This window comes from Pyxicephalus adspersus, chromosome 4 (assembly GCF_032062135.1).
Source record: "Pyxicephalus adspersus chromosome 4, UCB_Pads_2.0, whole genome shotgun sequence".
Lineage (NCBI taxonomy): Eukaryota > Metazoa > Chordata > Amphibia > Anura > Pyxicephalidae > Pyxicephalus > Pyxicephalus adspersus.
This window is the reverse complement of record NC_092861.1, coordinates 122387934-122406727: the sequence shown is the minus strand read 5'-3', so window position 1 is coordinate 122406727 and position 18794 is coordinate 122387934. Positions and strand designations below refer to the sequence as shown.

General features: G+C 37.1%; 1 protein-coding gene across 1 annotated transcript in view; it reads right to left on the bottom strand.

Annotated features, from left to right (window-relative positions):
• The window catches only part of CCDC85A (coiled-coil domain containing 85A), a 154736-nt gene extending 137096 nt beyond the window's left edge, over nucleotides 1-17640 (bottom strand). The window contains exon 1 of the mRNA XM_072409507.1: nucleotides 16947-17640. Within this exon, the coding sequence (XP_072265608.1) occupies nucleotides 16947-17153 (207 nt within the window). The 5' untranslated portion in view covers nucleotides 17154-17640. The remainder of the gene's footprint in view (nucleotides 1-16946) is intronic.
• Nucleotides 17641-18794: the final 1154 nt, after the last annotated feature.

The following is an 18794-nucleotide window of genomic DNA, read 5'->3' as shown; positions in this document are numbered from 1 at the left end:
GCAGAGCTGAGGAGCTAAATGAAGAATAGAATAGAGGAGCTAAATGAAGCTCATGAATCGTAAGAAAGTTCTCCAATGGCATATCTAAGCTCACATCTAGCCACATATATCCTCAATTTTGGGAAACATTTGATCTTGCTAAAGGTAGACATTTTTTAGAAAACCTAGAAAAGTATAAAACATCTTACATCATCCCTACCAGCTCACAAATGAAAAAGCCTCCCTCCTTTCTAGGCAGATAAACAACAACCCTTCCTAACCCTGGCAGCTGTGCCAACTGATTGAATCAAAGAGAAAATCTTTTTGTACCTGTCCAGGGACAACTGATATAAGTAAGAATTTACCCTTATTCTTCTGCTCTGCTGACACCAGTCGTTGAGACATTATATAAAGCTAAATATCATCAAAGAGGTCACAGACTGCAATAAACTCAATCCAAAATATTATATTCTTTTGGTTGAAAAACAAAGAATGTAATTTATTTCTTAACTATTTCAAATCTATATAACACTAGCATACAAATGCATGTCATACTCCTGGATTCTGTTTGAATTCTGAGTTAGAATTATATTTTTTGTGCTTGCTCCTGATATGTTTCTCCAGTCTCAGAAAAAAAATCTTAAAAGCAAAGTTCTACTGTCTCGTTTTGCCCAGGCTAACCAGAATCCACATATTAGAAATCATAAGACAAGAAAAGCAGCTGCATTTAAGACATGCACAGGGAAATAAATTCTTCAAGATGCACTGCACATTACCTACTGAGACTCTGCCAACTCTAACGCGTTTTACCCGAAAGAGGCTTAATCCATATGTTCCCAGAATGCTATTTCTAATAAGGTAGTACAAAAAGTCTCTGTGCTTCCTGTAGTAGTAGTACAGCTTCCATGTAGCAGCAATAGTCTACATATTAAAATCCATATACTGCATCTACTTCAGACTGTCAGACACCCGCCTTTTAATAAAAAATTCTGTACCATATTGATGCTAGGTGTTTCTTCATAGTATCAGATACAAGTTAATTTCCTTTCTATAACCACCTTCTCTGGATCAATACACCAGCTGATGAGAATTTTAGATATCTCACTGGAAAGAATGAGTACAAAGATACATATCTATAAAAGCACAAATATAAAAAGAAAATACATTTCAGATGTGCGGCTAAAAAAATAATCATTCACAAACCGAAAATAACACAAGTTTTCATGTAGTGTTATTAAAGATGATTTATTCTAAAAGTTTCTGTACAAAGTGCATTGCATTTCTCTAGCTAAAGTAAAATAAAATTGATCAGCATTCATTTTTATTTCCAGTTTTTTTTAATCTTCCTAATTGTAGCGGTAAGCCATTTTTCTTTTGTTGGGACACCATTCTTTTATAATTTATTGCTACAGATTGCATAGTCATATATTACACTGTACACTACTGTAATTAGATCTAAACCCCAACTTTAAGACAAAGGGTTAACTTATAAATGTTTTCATGTAAGATTCACACAGCTTTTACTCATGTCTTTCCATATTTTCAATTTTGAAAAAGTGAGAATCCTAAGAAAAAGTTGTGGGAATCTTGTGTGAAAACATTTATAAAAGCAGATTGCATTCCAGGTTGGACAAAATACATGAAAATAGAACTAACGGTCTGAATCCAAAACTTTGCTGCAGTAGCTTAACAACTAGTAGGAAGAGCACCTTTCACCAACACCTCCTTCTTAAGAGCCTGCCCATGCCCTTCTCTACCCAGAATCTGTACTACGCTACCTGTATCACAATGCACTACATAATCACATTCAATGGCAACTCCGAGAGTCACTGTAAGTTTTTAGAGCAGTGGTTCTCAACCTTTTTAGCATAGGGAACCCCCTAAAAATTATTAATTGGTGGCTACAGTCCAAGCTTCATGAAGGAATAGACCATGAGTGTAGCCACTGAAAATCAGGAAATGATGATCTCCTGTTTTGAAAAACACTTTATTTTAAAGTGGAACTAAACCCAAATACAAAAGGTCATGTGCAGGTAGAGTTTTGTGGAAAAAGAGTCATGCAAAATCTCTTTTGACCAAAAAAACTTTTTACCCTGCTACTGGTAGCTTTTTGATTATACACAAAATGTGGAGCTTGGCTCTATTCCTGACACCACCAAAAATAAACCTAGTTACATCATCAGTAGTCACCCAATAACAAACACACGGTGGACTCAGAAAAGTCAGGAGCAAAGATGAGGACTAATCAGTGACAGGATTTTGGACTTCACTGGTTATTGCTGCAGAGCGCTAGGAAAAGGGAAGGTGTGTGCTATGAATGGCAAGTGCTGCTTCACACCCACACCAATAAGTTTAGTTCCACTTTAAACTCCTGCATGCTTTGCCAAAAAAATCAATGACAACAAACTAATATTATAGCTAAAAATAGCTGAAAATGTTTATTTTTTTTAAAGGTAGACTAATAGAAGAATGGTGCAAATGGCATTATTCCATCAATAAATGTTGTCCCTATCTATAACTTTTAGAATCAATCCACTATCAGAAATAGAAGAGAGCGAAAAAGACCTGTAAAGACCTGTATACTGGACCAAAGATACCTGATATGTATACAGCTTTTTAAGAGTAGGACTGCTTCAGGGGGCCCAGACTTTTTCAGCCTTCCCTGTTTACCTGGATATGCTCCAACATCAGTTGCATATCATTGTTCTTTACAGGTTTCCTGAAAGTGCCATTGGTGGCCTATGCCTGCATATTGTAAAACAGCTTTCTCCAGTCTTAATACAAGTGTGTATGTGATAACAAAGAGTGACAACAAAGTACAGCACAGTAGGAATAACAGGAAGAGTGTAAGGTCCTGCAAGATTTCAAGATCTGTATTATATTAAAAATGATAAAATCTGAAATAATATTATGTTAACACTTATATGTAATTTTAGTACCATATATAAGTATGAACGGATCAAACTGTTGCTGTTGAAGACAAGATACGCGAGTTTGTTACACACTTTACATGAGGACACAGTTCCATCTACAGGTGGCTAACAATAATGCTCAAAAGATTATTTAGGAGTGAGTAACCCATCATAACCAACTAAAAGTACAAAATACCGTAACTGGTAAAAAATTGGAGGGTAAAATAAGATATAAGGACTGATCCCAAATGATTTTATTTTTTTCACTTTGAAATAAATGTTGTAGAAAAACAAACAACATGGATCTATATATTTGCATAAACGTCATTGACATTTCTTTTGTTCACTGTTTTGAATGAAAGCAATGACGGTCATATTTAATTACCACATTCAGAGCTAGTCATTGCATTTTCTGTATTTTCAGGTAAAATAGGTGAATTGCTTTATATTCGTATTGGTTTATATTTAATATTATGCAGTAATTGGGTTTGGATCTACTAGAATAGTGCTGCATTGTTTACTGACCTCTAGATAACATTGTATACTGGATGCAGTGTCTTTGCTGCAAACTTGTGGATGAATTTTGTGTTGTTACTTATGAAGCCATAATATCTCACAGTAAGTTAAACCCGCACTGCATACTGCTAATGAAACCAAATTATATTGTGTCAAACTATCCAGATCAATTGAAGAGCAGTCTGTATTCTTGAATATTGGAGTCATTTTGTATGCCTTACATATCTCTGTGTAGTAACTCAGAATAAAATTTTTCTGCACTTAGCTTTTGTGCAGAAGTTTTCTACGAAAATGAGTGCCCAAATTAAAAAAGCAGCAAAAAAGACTTTTTGTAAGTCTCCATATAATAAACCATAGTGCAGAAAGCCATTTATTTAGGAAAAGTGGATTTTATTTTACCTTTAAAACATCAATTTTTTATGAGATCATAAAAATAAATAAGTAGAATAGAATAGAAGACTATACATTAAAAGCTGATATATATGATTTAGCCCCCTTGACAGTAGGGATGAGCGAGCAAGTTTTTAAAACTCGATCTCACGGCGAATTTGATCGTTGACCGTTAAATTCGTTGATCGAGGTCTAATTTTTTAAAAAAAAGTTAATTAACTTCTAGTGCCGGGGATCACACATCTTCTCAATTAATGCGGCTGGCCACGCATTCAGTGAGAATATCCCCGGCACTAGAGGTTAATTAACCTCTAATGCCCAGGGAATCACAAACAGGAGGATTCCCTGCGAAGACTCCTGTTAAAATTTCCTAGATCTTCCTAGGTTTCGCGAAATCGGTTCACTGAAATTTAGCGAAACCATCTGAGGTTCGAGAAAATTTTTGCGAGAATGCCAGAGAAACGCTCATCCTTAGTTGACAGTGCCTTCATCTGTTTGTCTTTTGAGATCAGCCCTTTTCTGCAACCTCTTACCTTGTAACTGTATTCAAAGTTACAATACTACAATGTAAGAACTGTGCTGTAAGGAGACTAAGTAAATGCTCCATTCATTCTGCAATAGACTGGTGGCATCATCTTAGCCTAGGCAAAGTCACCTGGCTTGAATCTAAAGGATTATTTTTTAATGACACCTGGTTCTCTGAAAAATAATATGCTTGCTTTATATTATGAAATATCAGTCATGTATTCATCCAGACTAGGAAACTTACTGAAAGGTTCACTTTAATCAAACTGATTATGTTTGCTGAAACAGCTTTAGCGAACATTAATATACATTTTGGTCTTTATATAATGCATGCTTGATGTGTTGTGCACGCAACATGCGTTATAAATAATTGACATGTTCCTGTAGACACCACATTGAGCTGAGACAGATAAATCAAAGTCATCTGATTGCTGTGGGAATGCTGCTTTAGATAGCTGAGTATGTATACATCCTCATGCCTGGCATCCATCATACAACCATACAAAGAAGAAGAAAATAATGAATCTCATTACTGACTGTACAGGAATTATTCCACTGATAAGTGCAGGAATATCAGTTTCCAAGAAATCTTTTATTTCTGAACCACATGCAATCACTGTGCTATTTTTAAACATAGATTTCTTGTTAGTGCTAATAAATTATAACTATTTAGTCAGCATCATACATTTCACTTTTAATGAGTGTTATCTTCAGAATATTTCAGAGTACAAGTAAAAGAGGAACTCTAGACTAGGATAGTGAAAATACTGAAGGTCTTCTAGTTGCTGTGCAGGAGCTAGAATTCTCTATGATATCATGGCATCAGCTCTGCAAGCTTCAAAGCTCAACGTTCATAGGAATTTATTAGTGTAGATCAGCCTTTCTCAAACTATTTACTAAAGAGAACCCCTTAAATAAATTTCCAGTTTTAGGGAACACTTAAGAAAATGAACTCATTGAGGGTCAGTGGGAAGAATTCCCCATTACTGTGATAATCAGAAAAGAATGCCCTTTACAGTGTTGGTCAAATTCTACCCCTCAAGACAACTAAAAGATGACAGGTGTCATCCTACTGGCTCTGTCAGGTGGCACTGCATTCATAACTTTGCAGGTACCATCAGATGGGAGGTCAATTAGGTAGTTTAAGGACCCCTAATAACCACTGGTGGAGCCTTAGGGTTCCATGGAGGAATCATTCCTAACCAGGCTTTCATGGGACCCAAGAGCTTCTCCAGTGGGTTCTTTGAGCTTTGGCTGACTGATCTCCCATCTAATGGAGTCTGTATAGTTCTGGATTCAGGTTACATACGGGATGGGGACTGTAGGTTTGTCCTTAAGTTGAATTTGTATGTAAGTCGGAACAAGTACAATATTTAAAAAAAAAAATGCAATTTGGACAGATGTTTGTCTCAAGATATTATAGGGCAGGATGGTGTCAGTTACTGTATAAAATCCTTACTGTGAGTTACTACTTCTTCATTAAATCCTTCATTAACTTCCGGAGCAAGCTGTGCTTTAATATGCAAAAAGAAACAGCTGCAGAGTTTGTCTTGGTCATTAAAGAGTTACAAGAGGCTGCAGAAAGAGCTCAGTCCTTATGATCACCCACAACCTCAGCTGTGTTTAGCAAAAGATTTCTTGTGCAAGTCATGCAAACCATCCTTCTCTCATTCAGTCTCCTGCACAGGAGCAAGCAGAGAAGCCCCGTTCGTTCCTATCTAGGGGGCGTCTATATATCAGGTGTCCTTAACTCAGGGACTTCCTGTATAGAGTTGTGCAATATAAATGAATAAGAATGAATAAAAGGTATTTAACTCTTATGCATTGTGTTCTCAATGAACAGCTAGATTTCCATTTATTTTCAGATTTTCCTCTGCTATTTTCCCAGTACAGGAATGGTCAATCCATATGCTTTTCACACTTGATTTATTTAAGTGCTATTTAATGTGCCTCTCACAACTCCACAGAGGAATTTAAACAAGCATTTACCAAACAAAACAACTGGGCCATTTAATGTGTCTCTTTGTATTTGCAGACTCTTATTTATGTGACATGAGAAGACGTATGCTAGCCTGATTGACAAGCAAAAGAAAATGGGAGAAGTGAAAAAAAAAAAAATCCACCTATATTCCATTTAGAGATATAACAGGAGCAAATTACAATATTTACAGCCTGGCAATTTAGTGCAGACAACGACATAAAGGCTGCCAGGGCGTCTTTGCCAACAATTGCTAGACCTATTTACTATGCTAAAATTGCATTTTCCCCTGGAAGCGGCATTGTATTGTAAATCTATTCAATAATGTCTTTTGATTGCATGTACCATTCCACCTGAATTCATAAAGCAAACCTATTTACAGTAGATGACAATTTGCTCACTTTGAACTATGTGGATGCCAGCAGGCACTTTTTAAAAATTTGGATACATTAGGCGAGCATTTTCATACGAAATATTGCACTAAGCATAAAGTGTAATGTTATTCAAGCTATTGCTATAAATTATTCAGCTGCATTAATGTGTTCTGACCTTCTAAATTGTTAAATGAATTTCTCAGTACAGGTACATGCTAAACAGTAATCTTTTAGAACCTTCTATTTTATTATGCAACAATAATAACTCTTTTCTTTTTTTGTTTTAATGTTATTTTTGTTTCATTGCATAGTGCACCTGTGAGCTTTGGCCTTCCTTTTACATGGAACTGCCTGTTCCCGGAATGATTTTCTATAATTTCTCTATTCATTCTATGTTACCAAAGCTATTATAGCACTTGGTACTACCAGTAATTTGAAGCAAGCCCACCTGATTAGTGATAATCATGGAAATGTCAAGGTGACTGATTTAAAGGTTGGCATGATACATTTACTGATTGAAAGTGTTGTATTTTTAACACCAACCTACTGAATTCTGTTCAAGTTACAGTATGAAATGAAGAATAAGCCGTAAGAAATTTTAAAGCCATAATACAGAAAGGTTTCAATAAACTGAGAGTAACAGACCTGTTCTCATACATTTGGATCAGTGAGCACAGAAGGGTTGATGCAGTAATCCTCAACACTATGAATTTTTTGGAATAATTCTGGCATGATTATGATTGTTATGCTACCATTTTCAATATGAATATCAGTGTGATACCATAGTTATTACAGCTACATCTGTGTGATCAAAGTTGTTCTCTCAAAGGTGTCCTCCGCATTCTTCTTAAGTATTCTTATCTCACAAAGCCTGCTTAGTTTGTATTTTAAAAGGATAAGTAAGCCTTTCTCAAACTTTTAACCCTGGTGAACCTTTCAAAAATTCAGTCTCAGGTAATCCTTAATAAAACTTAAGGTTTTTAAATGGTTTTTGAATTGGTGTCCAAGAAAAGTCCACTTACTGTTATTGCTAGAGGAACACCTTTAGAGACACCTAAAAACATCATTAAAGTCTCGCAGCTGGCTTTAACAAGTGGTGTTAGCCCCCAAAACTATGCAGGCATCAAGTTGGAGGTCAATCAACCACAGTTCAAAAAAACACTAAACACCTCTGGAAGAACCTTGTTTGAGAATGGGTTTGGTTAACTTTTATGTTGTAGAGTTTAAGGAATAGGAGTAGTTGTTTAGTTTGTAAAAGTCTTGGTCAAAAGTGTTGTCAGCCTATAACAGCCCAGTATTATCAGACAAATCAACAGGTATTTTTCTGCACTTTTAGGGTCTTTAAAAAGATAAAACAAGGAAAAAATGCCCGTACTGCAGAACTGTATGGTATATATAAATATATTTATTTATTTATTATTTTCCTTGACATATGCTTGTCTGCTAAGGGTTGAATGGGGCACTTGCACTGCTGAGAAACTTGTGCAGAGGGTTGGAAAATGCAGCACATATTGTGTTTAGGGCAGCCTTTCTCAACCTGTTACCCTTAAAATATTTTCTGGCATCAGAAAACCCCTGCTTTAATCATTCAATGGGAAAATAGTATTTACATTGGTTGCCAAAGCGAAGAAATACTCTCCTCCATCATTTGTCAGAAAGCCACCCATTCATAGAGCTAAAAGGTCCCTGGTTTCATGCAGCTGGCGCTACCAAGTGGTGTTGGCCCAAGAACTATGCAGGTATAAACTTATGGGAGTTATCAGTCAATATATAGGAGTATATGTAATAGACTAAATATATGTAATAGACTAAAAAGGAGCAAATGAGAAAAGTTCATTGTTGGGTTTACATGCACTTTAACATATACTGGAAAAATAGGCATAACATGTAAGTTTCTGTGGTTTCTGGTAAACAGTTTGTTGGTCACTCATATTTTTCTTGTACTTGTGCAAGTATGCTGTATATCAATATATTAACACATAGCAAGCCATTCACTATCTTATCTAGTTGGTACTTTGGACATTTGTCTATCATCAGTTTACTAATTGCCAATCCCCCAGTTTAGCTCTGCACCTTTAACCTACAGCTAACTGCACATTCTCAGAACTCAGCTACCCCCAGAACATACTGTATTTGTGCAAAAGAAGGACATCTTAGAGTTGATGACCAGGAGCCCACAGCACTGAAGTTGTCCAAAGGGACACTAACAATAACCACAAGGCAGGAACAGATCAGGTTTCATAAAATGAGGGCAAGAAGACATTATGGCCTCAAACCAATCTGCCATACACAGTGGTACACACTGTACACTTTGAGCAAAACATGGGTAATGCATAAAAAGTAATGTGTGCTTCATCAATTTATATGTTTATTAGTTCCCAAGAACTTTTTCTTGTTTAGAGCTATTAATTTCACATACCTTCATACTGTCCTTTATTTGGAGGGACTGTCCCTCTGTCTCTCTTTTATCCTCTGTTGTCCCTCTTTTTGAATAGAGAAATACTGTATACTTCTACACAATGTATTATTTAGTTCTTAAACAGTCTTGTTTTGCACTAAAGATTTTATCCAGCCTCTAAATAAATAAATTTGATATTCTGAAAACCTAATAAAAACAAAAAAAAAACAAAATGCACTTGGTTTATCCAATTATTTTTTGTGTATTCAGCTTTTATATGATGGGTGGGTAATTTTTTGTTGTGGGCATGATAGGGGCGTGCAATTTGTCTATATATTTTAATCTAAAAACTTTCTCTCCTCCCCATCTCTAAAAGTCATATAGTATGTTTTAATACTGTATAGAACAACAGAGAGAATATGCTGATAACGCAGGTCCTTATAGTTTGAAAGCTATGACTATAGAATAAAAATAAAGTAATCACAATAGAAAGGTTTTATTTAAAAATATCATTAGAACTTTGACAGGGGGATAGGAGAAACCATGTAAAGCAAGTTCACTGCCTGGCTCCATGTCCCCAAGGTAATAGGGTCAGTGTTATGATCTGGGGTCGCTTTAGTTGATCGGGTCTAGATAGCAATATTACGTGCCCAAAAATGAGATCAGCTGGCTACTTGAATATACAGAATGACCAGGTTTTTCAATCAATGTTTTTTTTTCTTCTCTGATGAAATTAGTATATTCCAGGATGATAATGGTAGGATTCATTGGGCTGAAAATGTGAACTGATCATAGGTAATTTTTCACTCACAGAATGGCGACCTTTCTGACCAGACCTTAAACTCATAATTCACCTATCATCAATACAAAATGTAAAGAAAAATTAATGCGATTTTGCACAGAAATAAATGTTGTGCCTTTGCACAAGCCTATTGAATCAATACCATAGTGAATGCATACCATATTCAAAGCTAAAGGGGGTCCATTGAGAAAATTATAGTGTGTGACTTTTGTTTTGGCCAGTGTTTCTCACTGAAGGTTTTGTGTAACCCTAATTCCTCCAGAGGCTTCTAGGGGTTCCTTAGCAATTAGCAGTTTTTAACTTTCAGGTCAGTTTAACTAAGATGAATGGTATTTTTTAGATATCTGTAAGAATGACATTCTTCCCATTGGCCAGCAATGTAAGAGGCATTCTCCCTACTGACCACCACAATAATATACTGTGAATTGTGGATATAGTAAATATAGCAGGTGTTCCCTGGAGACTTGAAAGTTATTTCAAGGGTTCCTCCATGTTAAAAGGTCATATATGGTATATGCACACAGGACCCCAGGACTATATAGGAGCAAAAAAGATAGTTGAGAATTACTGTTACATCTCCAAAAGTTACTGTTACATCTCCAAAAGTGTGCTGGAATAACAGAAATATTCAATTTACTGTAAAGCCCACCATTATGTATGACCTGTCTGCTTTTGGTTTACTTAACCTAATACTACAGATTTGAAATCATAAAATACTGGGTATATTAATATATGTATTCTTTATTGAAATGTTTTTTATTTGCCAAATTCTGTAGTCGCAGAAGATTCCAGATGCACTGATTTGCACATCACTGTGCGACGAGTGTCACCAAGGCAAGACCTTCTTCTTATTAGTCAGAGGGAACACCATGTAATAGGATTTAATGCAGCAGAGTCTGCACACTGAATAAATCAATGTCCTGAAGGCACAAGGGTTGCTAAAGTATGTAAGGATGCATCACAGATCACAATTCCACAAAAACTGGATTACCGGGGACCAGAAAGATATTCTTCTGAGAAAATCTATAAAATGTATAAAGACATTGTTTTTTATCCTCTTTTACAGTCTGATGGCCCACAGATTATATTATGATATCCAGTAGATTATAAAGTGATACACACATTTTTGACAGCTAATTTAAAATTTTAGGCACATTTTTTACCCTATCAAATTTGTTCAAATAGTTGACACCAGAGTAAGTGTATGTAAGAATTAATATACTTCCAGCAATCCAAGCGCCATCTGTGGCTTGACAACCATTCTGGAAAGTCCCATATGCAATAATATACAGGGTGGGTTTATTGTCGTTATTTAGTCCTTTTCATTCTTTAGTCTTTTTTAGTACTACAAATGTAAAAATATATTCGGGAAGACATTCTCTTTTATGAAATATTGTCTGGTATACATAGATAGAGCTCTCAACATTGAAACTGTTAATAATGAAAAGCTTGCTGATACATAAAAAGAAGTCGAGGCAATGCCCACAGCAAACAATCAGATCCTTTTTTACAGTTTATAATGTTCTTTGAAAATTGAATGATAGGATTTGGAAACCACAGAAGGCATCATTTGTCTTTTCCTTTCTTCAAAAAGCTCTGTCTGACATCAAGAGGACTGTAAATTTCTCAAATATAAAGCTTAAGTTGCCCATATCTTGCCTTACCTGGCTCCTCCTTTCCCTTCTAATTAGGACGTAAATTATTTTTTTTAACACCATTGGTGTGCTCAGTGGGTCTTTCTGCTTCTCAAAGGATCATGGCCAGAAGGAGGGGCAAGACAGTGGCCAGGGGCTTCCTAAAAACATTTGTAGTACTTTCAGGATAACTAAGCTCTGATGCAAACAGTGAGTTGGGTCCATCTATGCACATAATAAAATGCCTTAATGGGTGAATGTCATTCCGAAGGGCTAGGCCACCTTAGGTATCACAAACATCCAATAAATAAAAGGGGTAGGCCGCATACAATATGGGTTGGTGCACGGCCAGATGATGCTAGATGTCCTCCAGCCTGGAAATGAGTCTGGCTCTATCTGACATGTAACAGCTTCTAATGCTTACTATGAGAAGTTCACAGTTTGTAGTGAAATCAGAGGAAGCAATTTCAGTGCAGCTGTGCTGAAGGTAAAGCTGGAGTTTAACTTTACAGTAAACTTGTGGCAAGGCAATGTACATTGAATATTTACATATTCTGTAAAACGTGGGTCAACAGATTTCCGTGACCCCATCAGAGTAGTGTCAATGACAGTTCAGTGGCTGTATATATCACTGGTATAATGTATAACATAAGCTAGATCCATATTTATAGATCTAGTAATCACTGTGGTAGTTTTCATTGAAAGTGACCTTTGCATAAGTAATTATTCATCATGAGCTCTCAGTTCTAGAATCATAAAACATATCTCAATCTACCCTAGGGGGCTAAGTGTAAAATATAATCAGACCTGTGCTAACTGGCTGTATAAACAGAATGAGATCAATGTCATGAGTGCATAATGTTTTAGGAAATGTATTTGTAAAAATAAAAAATTACATAAAACATCAGATCCAAAACTGGTAAACTTAATGCTGAAGTCCAGAAATATCTTCAGACTTGCACAGTTGTACAGGCTCTTCTGTACTAAAATTTCTCACACTGATTTTTTTTATTTTACTGCACAGTGTGAGTTTTGTACAGTGTGCTACAGAAGCTTTAGCAAGTCACATAGAGCAGTCGTCGCCACAACTGGTGGTCCGCGAAAAAATTTTGGTGGTCCACGGCTCTGGTCCATGCACCCCCGAGCAGGGTCAGGAGAAGGAGGCATCGGCCAGAGCCGCGGACCATGTCCCCAGTACAGTTCTTGGCTCAGGGAAATGGGCGTGCTTTGTCCCTGCACACAACCCACCCACTCTCCTATCGCAGGCTCAGATCTGGGATGGGGGAGTGGGTGGAGTAATGTCATAATGATGTCACTCTGGGGGAGGTTCCCCCACTTCGAGTGACACCCCGCTCCCCACGCATGTGCGGTCAGGAGGCGGTGATTTTAGTGGACCACCGGACCAAAAAGGTTGGCGACTACTGACATAGAGTCTTCCTAATTTCCTGCAGAAGTCCTTCATCATCCAGTCGAGTGTTCTTCAACCAGGCCTCTATGGAACCCTTAGGGTTCCTCCGTGGTTCCTTGAGCAATTTGTTCCTCTCAGGTCAGTTTAACTGACACCAATGATCTTTTTGGGTATCTGTAAGGGGACATTCTTCCCATTGGCCAGCAATGTAAAAAACATTGTTCCTACTAATCACCACACTTATGTACTGTAAGCTGTAGATATAGTAAATATAGAAACAGTTCCCAAATATCTGATCCTAATTTAGTCCTCTTCTTTTTAGCCATACAATCCCACTTTTTTCATTGGATTCATGGAGGTTCTGTATCATTGTATTACCTAAGGTGGTCAGAGGGTACCAAGGCTTTTTGATATTTAAAACAACTTACAAGACGTAACCCCTGCTTGCATCAGGGCGCAGTGATAATTTAAGAGGAGTTTATGCACATCACCCTGCCTGCCATTTCTACTGGCTGTTGGATCAAAGTCTTACATTTTGATTTCCTAACAAAACAGATATAGCCATCCCTCTGCCAGCAGATACAAAAAAGACCTTTCCTGGAAGCAGTAGTCTCTCTGCAGATGGTCTCTTCTTGCACAGACAAAACTAGAACTCCCCAATTAGCAGTAAACATGCTTTTAGGGCTCAGGCTTTTCTAATCAGAAAACTGATTTCTACAGAAAGGGTACTGCAAGCCTTTGCCTTTTGTTTTCATGCACCTGGAATAAATTAAGCCAATTTAAGTTCAGTTTCAATCGAGCTCTAAGTAAATAAAAAATTCTCTATAGAGAGTTCATGTTCCAGGTCAGCAGGACCTTCAGCCTATACGGGCAGCACATCCTAACTTTAGCTTCAACTAGCAGTAATTATGTATGACTTAGATTCAGAGGTCACGCTGCAAGAGCTGTATATTCCTAATATAAAACCAGACAAATCCATCCATCATAGCATAAGTGGTGAACGCTAAGTGAACCGCGACCTACAGAGTATTGTAAAAAGATATTAAATCTGCCCTTCCTTCATACTTATCTGCTTGATGTTATCCTGTTCTCTTTCAGAAGCATAGGTGCGAAATGGCATTGCTGGCCAGAGGAGTCCAAGTCATTGAATGCAGAATTTACATTCACATACTCGGGATTTTCTTTACATATACAGTAATCAGTGTAATTTTTAGAATCATGAGATTGAAAAACAAGAAAGCTAAATAAAAAAATATTTTCCATTGTTTATAAAATATTCTAAGATGAATATATCCTTAGGCAAAGGTACATTCATGTTTTGCTGTCTTTTTTATGAAGATCAGAAAAGAGGAAATTGGAACAAAAGTGTAATTGTCCTTGGTGACTTATCAGGTCTTGTTAAGCACAAAAATAATTAGAAGCTGCGCTACAAGGTTGGTTGAGCAAAATATATAGCTCCGATGTTTTCACTTATTTGAGAAGATCCAATGTTTTAGTGGGGTGCAGCCCACCTTTCTCACACCACCAAAATGCTGGATCTGTATTAAAATCAGTGATTCCTCTTCTCACCCTATGCTAAATCCAGTTCTACTCAGTGCTCTCTCTCTACTGGATTAACTTTCTTTGTGATGCACAGACATAGCTTGTGCATTCCATGAATATATATATATAGATATAGAAATATGTGTATATATGTATATATCCGACCCTGGGGTTCCCTTGAGCTGTGAATAATTAACCCCCCATATTTTGGTGCCTGCATAGTTCTGCAACACCAAAGATTATTTTAGCATTCTTTAAGTGTGGCATTCAGAACAACATTATGAGAAATATTCTTTTAACTGCCCACTAATGTAACAGGCATTTCCCCACTGACACTCATTGAATTGGTTTTAGCAGGGGTTCCCTAAGACCTGAAAATAATTTTAAGGATTCCTGTAGGGTAAAACGGTTGAGAAAGGCTGATGTATATATAGATAGCAAAACCCTTACGAAAAGGTTTGGCTGTATTTTAGATAACACTGGAGATGCAAGCAAAAAGTCAGCAAAGTGTACCCATTAATATTTGTCCCTAAAGAATACACCTACATGGTATTTAACAAATAAGTATTCTATTTAACTCTATTCTATTTTCTTCTATTGTCTGTTCATTCCCCCACCTCCTAGATTGTAAGCTCTTCAGGGCAGGGTTCTCTCCTCCTGTGTCACTGTCTGTATTCGTCTGTAATTTGCAAAGCCCTATTTAATGTACATCACTGCGTAATATGTTTGCGCTATATAACTCCCATTTATTAATAATAATAATAATAATAATACTAATAAACGGCTAGAACCTCACTTGCCTTAAACATAGAGAGAGCTGAGAATATTCTAAATATCACTAATGATATTATTTCATCTTTTATTCCCTGAGAACACAAACCAAGGTGAAATCTGATTGTTCTTAGCAAAGGCACCTTGCACGCTGTCAATGTTCTTTGCTTTGACTTATATATAAGGCACGATATGTCATCTAGTTTGTGAGAGCACATGGCAGTGCCAGGTATGTAGCACTGAAATGGTTACTCTGTGACTCATTACATCATTGCTGTAGCATCTAGGAAGCTACCACTCCACAGCCAGGCTAACATTCTCCTTCTAAAGGTAACCTGCTTGGAACAACCTGCAGCAACCCCATCAAAGGTTAGCAATGACAGATTGACACTTAAGAACATTGCCTATTTTATTTAACAGGAAGATCCCTAGTCTCCTGCCAGGGATACCTTACAAGGTGTTCCTTCTATGATGTTCATTGTTTGCACCAGGAGATCTGACAGTTCCAATACTTCCAGGGCTGCCTCTGATTTTATGGCTTTGATTCAGTGAAATACGTCATCTCTTTCGGAAGAAAGCCCCATGAAGCCTCCCCCAGCCACATTACGTAATGATTAGTCGAGGCTGGAGACGGTGTCACCTAGATGCTGAGATTTTAGGCTGCAAGTAAAATCCTTTAACTCTCAATGCCCTGGGAAAAATGGAAGGCTTTATCTTGCCTTAATATTAAAGCATTGGGCTACAGCCCAATTGGCAACTCCAGATCAGATGGTGGAACACCAACAATTATTGGAGGTCATTTGCCTGATTTAGCATACACTGGGGTCTATTTATCAATGTCTTCACCCAAGACTTATAAATCATATGGTAAATGTGGGAACCATGAATAAAAGTTATGCCAATCTTGGGTGAAAACATTGATGAACATGAATATTGCAAGTTTTATGGGCAATATTCAGTTGTCATTATAGTGATGGTTCCCTAATGTACATCACCGCATAATATGTGGGTGCTTTTTAATTTTATGGTAATATTAATGGTTTTGGATAGTAGCTCAGAATTCTAAATAGGTTATATTGCAGATTGTACAGAGTTTTCTAACTTATTTTATGAAAACTGATTCATCCTGAAAAGTCACTTCCACATAACAATTCTGTGAAGTTTTGGAATCTATTTGCTCATGTTTTCACCTAAGATTCAAACAGCTTTCACTCAAGAATCATGCAACTTTTGCCAAAGAATTACACATTTTTCTAATCAAATCCTAGGCATAAAATGTGTAACATCAAAACAGATCCCTTCAAATAATGGGAAATTAATAAAATAATTGATCGGTCACATAGTCATCAAGAAATCACTTATGGGGTATATTTATAAAGTAGTGAATGTGATATCCAGCGGACAATCAATGCACTATAATTTAAACACATGCACCAAGTAGATTCATTAATGAAAGTCACATTCACTTTATAAATATAAGTCGTAAGATAAAATAGCCAGTGTAGCTTGCAGTGATTTAAAATTGCAATTAAACAGACAACTGGGGGTTTTTATAAAGTGAATAAAATGACAAAAAAATGAGTTGATGAATACCTACCGGGATGAATTGTTATTGATCCCTAATATTTGATAGCCCATTTTTATTTGTCCTGTAAGTGCACAAAAAGAGGCAATGTTGAGATAAATGCATACATGACTGTAAGGCTCCCTGCCTTACCTTTAGCCCTCTGATCTCCCCCAGATGTAGCTGCAGCCTTCTATTCACCTCCCGGATCAGATTGCTATGATCCAACATAGCGCTCATCTTGTCAGCCTCTGCCCTGCGGAGCCGGACAATCAGCTCCTCCTTAGTCCACTTCATCAGCTCCTCATCTGATACCTTGGCCAGGTCCTCCAGAGAACTTTCCCCAACAACCTTGGCCATCTCTCAGTTGCTTCTTCTCGGTTCCCCTTTAATAAAAAAAAGACTTACAATTGGGCTTTCCTGTTACAATCTGATCAGAACAAGACAGTGTTGGGTTCAATCAAGACAAGTGACATCTATAGCTTGCCAAAAATTCAAAGATCCTTTGAAGAGCCTTTAGCCAAGCCATTCTTGTTAATGTGTTACCAATGAGTTCTTTACTTGGCGGAAGATAAATCCATTAAACAGAGTGGATCCTATATGAAAAAATAATCATAGTGATCAGAAAGCAGCAGCTTAGAAGAGGCAATGACTTTACTTCAAAGCATCTGCAGACTGTTCTCATGTCCTGGTGGTTTGAGCTCTACTGCAGCAGAATGAATGAGCCCATGCAGATGCAGCCGGCATGCCTGTGTATAGTCTCTCCTCTGGGCTGCAGTGGGAATGCTTTGCACTTGGAGAAGAGTTCCATTGCCTGCAGCAGACACAAGACACTCTGCCTGCTGCTGCTAACACAGCACAAGTGACCTGTCCCTTTCTTCTCCTTCTTCTAGCCTAGGCTGGGATGTCAGCCTATTAGCGACATCTGCTGGTCAAATCCTAAAACGCACTCAAGAAAATGCTGCTGCTCCTCTTTGCAATTCTTTAATTGGATCAGCACTGTATATGTCATCTGCTAGAAAATAATATATATTCACTTTCTGTAGTAGATGTTCATTTATCTGGAGCCATAAATCATTCCCTGTTATGCTGTCATACAACTTTCACTCTGTCATTATTTTTTTTTGTATAATATCGACCATGCACCACTAGTTTGACTTATTTTTATAGAAAATGGTTTTTATATAAGTTTTATAAAATGTATATTATTTATTCATATCAGTGTTTCTCAGCCAAGGGATCCTTAGGCAATGAGCAATTTGTGCCACTCAGGTCAGTTTAATTGATACCAGTGATCTTTTTGGCTGTAGGGGTAGCATTCTTCCAATTGGCCAGCTATGTAGGAGCCATTCCTTCCATAGACCACCATACTAATGTACTGTGAGCTGTGGAGATAATATTATGATTAATAAACAGTATTCATATAGCGCCAACATATTATGTAGCGCTATACATGAAATAGAGGTTGCAAATTACTGACAGATACAGACAGTAACACATAACAAGGAGAGGACCCTGCCCCAAAGAGCTTGCAATCTAAGGGGTGGGGGAAGCACCACACAATAGGAGAGGGGGGGTAATTATACAAGGGGTTTCCTGAAGACCTGAAGGTTATTTCAATGGTTCCCTGTGTTAAAAAATTCAAAAAACCTGATTTAAATAATAGATCTAACAAAAATGTGGTGTTGCCCTGTAAGAAACTAAAAAGTTATTCATTTAAATTTGGCTTATTCAGCCGGACCAGTAATTCTTATTAACCTGAGAATTTATAATTTGCTGGTCTGACTTCCAATAAATGTAAAGAATGAAATGGCCAAACTCTTTTTCTGGGAATGCTTGATGCCTGGCTGATCCAATCATGAAAAACTTGGGGACTTTTGGTATGGGAGGCAAACACAACCAATGATTGGGGCAGATGTTGGTTTAGGAATGTGAATGTGCATGTGATTGGGTATCCTTTACAAAGTGAACTATCACCACATTCACTGAGCTAGGTGAATT